Raw genomic sequence first — 10,000 nt, forward strand, 5'->3', positions numbered from 1 at the left:
CTCCAGTTGTGAGACAGGGAAGAAAGCGTGGAATTTTGTATAAATGAAAGTCGTCCCTACCTAGAAGCAAAAAATAATGAGTGTATGGGAAGGGTCTTCTTCATCTCTTAACAAGGAAAGCAAAATCTTTGGTCTTCCCCCATAATTAAATGCGCCACTGAAGGACAAAAAAGTACCATTTAAATCTGTTAAAAATAATAGTTAGGAGGATAGCACAGTCAGTTATGGAGAAAAAGGAAAGGATTAGAAGATTGGAATCACCTACACAAGAGTAAGATGGGACAGGGAGAGCCAGAACAAGACTAGCAATGAGAAATGGGAAGAATATATCTCCGCGGGGAATCAATAAAAGCAGGGAAAGTGGCAGATGGGGAAGGAGTACTTTGTATTCATGTAAATACCGCGAGTCTAGGCAAGAAATTTCCCTAATTCGTCAGAAAGAAAATAACAAGGAAAATTAAAGTATTTTAGAAGATCACTTCTTTGACTGAGCGCTGACAAATCCGTACGGACTCTAACAGAGAAGATCATGATAAACCAGATTTCTCGTAGTGAAAACGTGACGTATATTCTCAAACTCTGTAGATGCGAAGTATGAGAAACAAATAAAGGCATGAAAACAGCCAGCCTTCTCAGGAACAAATGATGTTTTTTATGTATTATTTCTATTAAAGAAATTGATAAGAGCAATAAGCTTAAACTAACTGCTGTAAGTTCTAAGCCAAAGCAGATAGCACTAGACAATCGTTGAAGAATTAGATACATTAATGAAACCATAAATCGAAAGTTTACAGAAAGGCTTAGTTGTAGGTGTAAGCGTGGTGAGACTAAACGAATGAACTCTTGCTTAACAGGGTGGTATTTTCAAAAGGATATTAAATAGATAATAATTGTTTTGAGAAATAAGCAATGTGAAAGGAAAGAAGATGCTTGATCTATTTTGTGCTGATAACCACCACGCCAGTGGCTAAGGGCCACAACTATGTCTAATAAGATTTTAAATACGGACAGGGCCAAAAGCCCAGAGAAGAGCTAAGAATGGGATTACAAAAAGAAAGTGAGAATAAAAAGATTCTGTAAGGGTATATATAGTCTAGACGGTCTTATTGTTCGTCTACTTTAGTGCACGTGAAAAAAAAAAAAAAAAATTCCAAGGCCGTGCACATGGAGGGGCTATTGGGACTTTAACCCTAAAACCCACCACCCACCACCATTCGGAAGGAATAAAGTTGTTAAAATACAAAAAAAAAATGGAATGTATGTGCCGATTCCAAGAGGTAAGAAAATTTTTTTTATTTTGTGTTAAAACAGTGTAATATACTGTCTGCTCATTTTGGTCTACTTTATTTTGTCACTCATTTTACCAGTATAATAAAAACTGGTAAACTATGGTATGGAAAAACATTTGTCTAATCCCTCCTCTGTATAAAAAAAGATCCTGCACACGGCCATAGAAACTCTTGCCAATAAATGAAAATCACCTTTAAAAACTTCAGTATCACAGCCACCTTGTTAATTAGAAACAATACAACTAACATTTGCATGGTGTGTTATTTTAAAGATTGTTTACTCACTATCAAGTTTTAAAACACCACTGGAGATAGGTGTTTTTTCTGTAAGTGTTGGTGAAGGAGGTGTGGGCTGAGTAACTGGAGGTGTTGGAAGCCTTGCTATTGGCGATATGATCATTGGATTTTCTGTTTTTGTTATGTTACCTATCACAGTGCCTAATTCTACACCAGCGTCTCCTATTGCTGGACTTGAAGTTCCATTCTGTGAAATATTCGCAGCAGCCGGAAACAATGGTTCTATACCAGAAGGAAGTTCTGCCTCTAGAACAATATCAAGTGATCCCAAGGAGTTTTCTGGTGTTTCTAATTCTAACATAACATCCTCTGCAGCTCCTTCATTTGCTTTAGGATTTACAGTTTCTTGATTTTCAGTCGCGACAAGGGGTACTGCCAACGCTGCCTGGGCCACAGAATCTGCTGGGATATCAACATTCCCAGAAGATTTGACTGGGTTTGCCCCATCCCCTGAATTTGAAATTTCATCTTTTGCCAGAACTTGACCATCTTGTTTTTCTAAAGTGTCTGAGATAGAAGGCAATTTTTGGTTTACTTCATTTTCAATATCTGGATCTTCTAGAGATTTCCCTTCTGGCACGACATCATTGCTGTTAACACTTAGTTCTGGATGAATTTCGCTTTCCAAAATGCTGTCAGGAATTACAGGTTCATTTTCAGTTGCACCTTTAAGAACTGGCAGTGCTCCTGGAATCACAGCAGGTTGACTGCCTTCTGCATGATTTTCACTCATTTGTACACTTGGCCCCTCAGCTTCCACGGGAATAGAATTAGGCACCTGGTCAATACTGTTTTCTGGTAAACTCCCCGATTCTTCAACCATAATTTGCTCTCCTTGGCTTTTAAGTGGTAGCGGAACTGGTAGGATCTCCACATCTTGTGATGACTCTGCAACGCCTTTTGCTAATCCATCTGTATCTACTGGAAATCAGAAAAAATAAAGTTCCAAATTTCATCCCAGGAGAGAGATTAGGAGAAGCAGATCTTGTTTGCTGTTGCTCGCATAGCAGTGTTAGCAGCGGCTTCGTGAATCATGGGGTCAGCGTAGCCTAGCACCGTAAAGCTTGCACTAAAATCTTCTGCAGGGTTAGAGGAATCGTGTCGGCATTCTTCAAGCATTGTAAGTAATCAGGGTTAGAGCTGCAATCGTCTCAGTAATATCTTCAGCCAAGCAGGTTAAAAAGCATATCAATTAAGAAGACTACTTACCATCTGGAAAAATTCATGGCAAAGCCTTTAACATACAAAGGTGCAAAACGATGCATTGCTACACTAACTGCAGTAAAGGATTATAAGTCAAAACATGAGATTTACTCATGTCTTACAGGAAACAAAACCAGAGTTACTGATCATCCTGGAAGGAGCAGAAAATGACAGCTGCGTGTCCGAGTGAGAAAAGGGACCTTGTCTAGATGTTTATGAGATCAAAAGCAAACTAAATTCAGCAGAGCAGGAAAAAATAGGGCAGACCCACTAACTATTTAATCATCACCTGAAGGGAAAATTGATGATGACTTTTGTTTGCTGCCGCTGATAGTTAGAAAGTATAAGAAAGATAATCCTTTTCCTTTCATATATTCGAACTTAGAATACGATATTTGTTATCATTTCATAATCTGCCACGCTTATGTGAATCATAATCCTGCAACATATTCTCCAATCAAATAGATCCTGCATATGTTCTATAAGAAATCACAATGGAGGAACTAGAAAGCAATGCCTTGACTTACAAGATAAAAGAAATTAATTAAAAGCTGAGCGAAAATTGCCATTAGATCATTCTATCTATGCTTGCTATGAAATCTAAGCTCCTTAATTATACAGCGCTTACTTAATGTATTTCAGTTATAAAATAAACAGTGAATTAAATTTCAATATCGGTGCCTCTTAACATTATTAATTCATTTGTTATATAAGTCAATGTGCTTTACGTTCAAATAAACAGATTCCTTTAGGGGAAAAAAATCTATGCTTACTTGGAATTTCTCGGTCATCTTTCACCAGTGGCATCTTGGTCATCGTCATCTCATGTTCATGATGGTGGTGATGGGGAGGATGCTCAGACCGACCCTGAGCTGTATCTCCAACAACACCATCTCCAGCAGCAGTTGAGCGGGAGCGGTCACCATCTCCCGTTTCCACTACGCCAGCAGGAGGAGGGGCGGTTTCGGTCTCGCCTCCCTCCTCGTAATAATAATCGTAATAGTCGTCATCTTCATAGCCCTCCTCCGCTCCTGTAGAATGGTGGTGGTGGTGATGACTGTGGTCGGACTGAGGGACGGGATTCGACAGGACAAAAGTGACGGCGAAAGAAACAGCGACAGCCAGCAACAAGGTCAGGTGTATCTGATGGGAGAAGAAAAGATGCGACATGAGTAGCTTCAAAACCTTTTCGTAAATATATTAATTTCATCAATTAAACTATTCGAATGTATGAAAAGGGTTAGTTCTCTCAAAGTATTGCTGTTAGACAATTATGAGTTTTCTTCCCTTGAGAGTTAGACGCCAGTTGGATAACCCAGTCAGTCAGTACGTGATACAGACAGTCGCTGAGACCATTAAAACAACAATAATATTGCCCTGCTATATTTCGAGACAGTGGACAAATAATTAAGTTCCTTTATGAGTTACATCATTAGAATACTCTTCAAATTGCGTGCAGTTACATATTTTTCATTCATTTTTACATTATTTTACTAGGAAAAGTCAGATTCTCTCTCTCAGAGTCCTTTCACACGCACACACTACACACATACATACATATTATATATATATATATACAAATATACACACACACACACACATATATATATATATATATATATATATATATATATATATATATATATATATATATATACATGTATGAGTGTGCCTGTATATACACAATCACACAAGATTTCCAGTGCTCTATGGGATATGTAAATTATCTAGTGCGAGCTGATATAGTGTCGTAAATCATGAGACGCCTAAAATACAAAACTGAATGTTCAATAACTCATTTCACTCAGAAACGAAAAAATTCTACGTGGAAATGACCTCTCGTATTATATGCACACACACACACACACACACACACACACACACACACACACACACATATATATATATATATATATATATATATATATATATATATATATATATATATATATATATATATACAACCAAGGGGCAGGCAGGTGACGACCAAGAAATACATCAAATCATTTTTACATGATGACTCCTTCAGAAAAAGGTTTACCCAGATTATGGAAAAACATTATGGTGCAGTCAGTTTAATATTAATCTAATACCAAAAAATCCATTAACAATTGGGTCTTTCTTTAAATATAAAGAACGATTGAGTCCCTTCTTGACCTCAAATGTAGTATATAAATATACTTGCCCAAAGTGTAACTCTGGGACTTACGTGGGATCTACGAAGAGGTTACTGAAGGTCAGAATCGATTCTCATCGTGGAATAAGTTTCCGAACAGGAAGTAGGCTCTCCAACCCTGAACATTCAAATATCAGGAACCATGCAAAAATCTGCAAAACACAAATCGAAAGAGACGATTTTTGCATCACAGGGCAAACACCAAACCCCCAAGAACTACCCATTTCAGAGTCGTTACTCATTAAGCAGCTGGTTCCCCAGTTGAATACCCAAACCTCCTCCATCCAACTGTACCTTAGTTAACTTAGTTAACGTGTCTCCTCTTTTGTTGTCTCCTATCATTCAGTCTTCCTCTCTCCTAACTTAAGGTTGGTTGGCGGTTCCAGCTTTTAAATAATAATTTTCTGTAATTGTAAATTTTAGTCTTTTTACGATTTTCTTAATTTTTAGTAAATTTAAGATTGTTTTATAATTTTATTATTTTAATTAATTGACAGATTCCCAGAAGATGTAATAAATGTTATTACGAAACGTTGAAATAAAGAATTATGTAGATTGGCCTGTTTCCTTCAATCAATGCCTGATTTGATATATATAGTATATATATATATATATATATATATGATATATATATATAATATATATATATATATATATATATATATATATATATATATTATATTATTATACATGGTGTTTTGAAATTAGAGGTGCACCCCCCCCCTCCCCTCCCCACAGAACAAATACAAAGTTATGAAGTTTTCTGCTATAGCCTATCTCCAAGTGCATTATCTTAAGTTTCTATTAAGCTATTTTCCATTTTACATTTCTTGTATTTGCAGACTGAATAACAGAGTTAGATACAGCCATGGCTAACAACTCGGAGGAAATCAGATGGATTGACCGAATCTGGGCTATAACCTTCAGAGAGACCAAGGATGCTGGCACATCCTTCATTTCACATTCTTGGATAGCTAAATACATTAAAAGAGATGAATCCTTTGTTAAAAGAAACTGGAACAAAAATCCATATGACTGTCATTGTGAAAAGAGTGAGAATCTTGGAAGGCCTGAAGTCCTTTCTCAGGAGTCAAAAGACATCATAGCTGAGGCAGTGGGTAGACCAAGAAAGTCTTTACGTAAATTGGCGCTTGAACTAGAAAAAAAAAAGGGGAAAGAAGAGAAGTTATAGCGCTGTATATCGTGAGTTGAAAAAATCTGGTATCAAGCCATTTCTTGTTGTCAGCAAGCCCAACATCACTCAGCAACAGAGAGAAGATCTTGCATGGTTTTGTGGTTCATTTCTCAAAGATTGGGATGAAGCCGACTTTCTCCATGTTGCCGCATCAGATGAATTCTTCATTTACACAGTCAGGAAGCCAAATCATAAAAATGACATCATTTGGGCTGCAAAGTTGGATGATATCAGCGATGACGTGCGCTATCGCCAAGTTGTGAAATTTCCTGGATGTTTGGGAATTTTTCTCTGTTTCACAGCCAAACGGTTAATGTGGATCATCAAAGAAAAAGAAATCATGGAATAGCGAATACTTCAGAGAAACTGTGCTCACTGGTGGAGTATTTCCTTTCCTCAAAGATCCTGAATATGTGTTATTTGTTGAAGAAGTCACATTTTTGCATGATAAGGCACGATGTTTCAAGGCTCTTCAGACACAGGAGCTGCTTCAAAACAGTGGTATCGATTTCTTCTTGTCAAGTGAATTTTCAGGTAGCTCCACTGACCTTAATGTGTGTGAAAATATTGGTAGTATCTTAAAGAATCATGTTGAATCGCACACAGTGAACTATGATGGTGTACCAAGCCTCAACGACCTGCGAAGAGAGGTGACTAAAGTGCTCAGAGAAATGGAGTTTGAGTCTCAGCTTTTTTGCAATTTGCTGAAATCATACCCCTCAAGAATGCAGGCTGTGGTACAGGCAGATGGAGGCCACAAAAAATATTAAATACTCACAGAGAAACTTAAATAAATACCTGTTCTAAATTACCTTTGTTTTTGTTCATATCAATTTTAGTTTATGCTATAGAGGGGGTGCCTCTAATTTCGAAACACCCTGTAGATATATATATATATATATATATATATATATATATATATATATATATATATATATATATATATATATATATATACTATATATATGTATGTATGAGAGGTAAAAATGTTCTGTTACAATAAAAATGCCAAAATATAGAAAGTAAGTACTATATTTCAGAGAGTGCTGTCTCTCTTCAGGTAAGTAATGAATGAGAAAAGTTACAGATTTATACCAAGAGATCTATCCACAGGTAAGTTGTTTGACTAGGTTACCCACACTGATAATTCCTCTTTAATCTTCTTGAGCGTTGGTTGAAAGAAGATTTTATCTATATCTGAATCCCAAGCGCCCTTTGAGATGTTCATTACCTGTCTTTGTTTAATCAAGGCTGACTCTTTCATGTGGCTTTTGTATTGACATTTGCTCCTATAAATTATATGTGACAAATTCCAGTTTATTCTGTGGTTATGGTTATTTATATGGTTACAAATGGCAGCGATTAATACAACATCAAAGTCAGTTAGGTATGGACAACAGAGCTCTGGTAATTTTAACCATATAAATAACCAAAACCACAGAATAAACTGGAATTTGTCACATATATTTATAGCAGCAAATGTTGGTACAAAAGCCAGATGATAGCCAGCCTTCATTAAACAAAAACAGGTAATGAACATCTCAAAGGATGCCTGGGATTCAGATATCATAGATGAGATCTTCCTTCAACCAAGGCTTAAGAAGATTAAAGAGAAATTATCAGTGGGGGTGACCAAGTCAAGCAGCTTACCTGTGGATGAATCTCTTGATACAGATACGGCCTTTTCTGTAACTTTTCTCATTCATTACCTACCTGAAGAGAGAGAGAGCAGTCTCTGAAATATAGTGCTTACTTTCTATATTTTGGTGTTTTTGTGGGCTCCTTATATATATAATATTATTATATATATTAATATATATAATATATATATTATATACATATATTATTATATATATATATATATATATATATATATATACATATTTATATATAATTATTAATATATATATATATATATATATATATATATAAGGAGCCCACAAAAACACCAAAATATAGAAAGTAAGCACTATATTTCAGAGACTGCTCTCTCTCTCTTCAGGTAGGTAATGAATGAGAAAAGTTACAGAAAAGGCCGTATCTATCAAGAGATTCATCCACAGGTAAGCTGCTTGACTTGGTCACCCCACTGATAATTTCTCTTTAATCTTAATGTATATATGTATATATATATATATATATGTATATATATACATATATGTATATATATATATATATATATATATATATATATATATATATATATATACATATATATATATATATATATATATATATATATATATATACATATATACATATATAGTATATGTATATATATATATATATCTATATATATATATATATATATATATATATATATATATATATATATATATATATATATATATATATATATATATATATATATATCGAACTACAAATGTCCTTTAATATCTAATTCGCTCTACCTCGGAATTAATATATTTTCATATATGCTTAACCGAGGGGGAATTTATTAAGCGATAATAGAATTGGCGATCGACAGGTGCGAACCAGCGACCTCTCAATTCTAGGACTGGTTTAAGGCTTCTCGCTTCACTGCCAGTCCTAGAATTGAGAGGTCGCTGGTTCGCGCCTGTCGATCGCCAATTCTATTATCGCTTAATAAATTCCCCCTCGGTTAAGCATATATGAAAAATATTAATATATTAATTCCGAGGTAGAGCGAATTAGATATTAAAGGACATTTGTAGTTCGATATATGTATATGAATCACGGTAATGTGATAGACTTATATATATATATATATATATATATATATATATATATATATATATATATGAATAACTTGATCACGAAGTACATAAAACGTGATGCTATGTATAAATAAAGGTTTTTGCCACGAAGGAAAATATGAAAAAGCAAGATAGCCGAGTACTTTCGGTCTTGTTCCGACCCTTTACTAAGGCAAACTGATTTTACAGAGGAAAACATAGTCAAAAGAAGGCTTAAAATCCAAACTGACACTACAAGATTAGCAATAAGGTCGATTTCACTCTACAGAAACAAGGAAACGCCTGAGGGTAGCCCCACCTTGGAGGATACACACGGTAAACAAGTTATTTTTTCAGAAAACAGTACATTTTGAAAAAACAAGGAAGCATATACAATTTAATATCATAAAATTTACACAAATTTTCCCAAAAAATTATTATTAATGAAAATACGAAAGAAAATATAAATATATATATCGAGCAAGAGGGAGAGAGAATATCGAACCAGAGAGAGAGAGAGAGAGAGAAATAATAACTATATACATGTGTGACTAATTTATTAGTAGTTCATTTATTTTAAGGTCCTTCATAAACATCCTACAAATATATGGGTCCAATTGGTACATTTCCAGATTAAGATTTAGGTTGTTTTTATTAGTGATTTGTATATTTGCCAATTCCAGTAAATTTCTTGAAACATAATCATTAGATCTAGCAATTACAGAGATATCACCCCAATTAATACAATGAGATTTTTCACTCAGATGGATAAACAGTGCATTTGAAGTCTGGGCTGTTCTAACTGAATCCATATGCTGCTTAATACGTACACATAAATTTTTACTTGACTGACCAACGTAAAACGATGGGCAATCCTTACAAGGAATTTTGTAAATGATGTTTTTTGTTACGGGACTATTCTTAATTAGCATATCTTTAATGGTATTGTTATAAGAGAACACTACATTAACATGAAACGATTTAAATATTGATATTATGATTTCAAATCCACGAAAGTAAGGTAAGCTAAGTACATTTTTAGGCATTTCTTTTTCATAAATAGCAACACTATAAAACTTTTTGTGAGCTTTTTGATAACATAAATCAATTAAACAAGGTGGGT

The 10,000-nt window shown here is 34.6% G+C and overlaps 1 protein-coding gene across 12 annotated transcripts in view; it reads right to left on the reverse strand.

Annotated features, from left to right (window-relative positions):
* The window catches only part of LOC135219701 (axotactin-like), a 97,041-nt gene that overhangs the window by 66,907 nt on the left and 20,134 nt on the right, over positions 1-10,000 (reverse strand). For 11 of the 12 annotated variants that reach the window (XM_064256678.1, XM_064256684.1, XM_064256679.1 and 8 more), the window contains exons 2-3: positions 3,563-3,932; positions 1,575-2,507 (exon numbers count right to left, since the gene is read on the reverse strand). In XM_064256678.1, the coding sequence (XP_064112748.1) occupies positions 1,575-2,507; positions 3,563-3,932 (1,303 nt within the window). The remainder of the gene's footprint in view (positions 1-1,574; positions 2,508-3,562; positions 3,933-10,000) is intronic. The other variant, XM_064256683.1, reaches the window with a different exon arrangement.

Source organism: Macrobrachium nipponense, chromosome 1, assembly GCF_015104395.2.
Source record: "Macrobrachium nipponense isolate FS-2020 chromosome 1, ASM1510439v2, whole genome shotgun sequence".
In the NCBI taxonomy this organism is placed as follows: Eukaryota; Metazoa; Arthropoda; class Malacostraca; order Decapoda; family Palaemonidae; genus Macrobrachium; species Macrobrachium nipponense.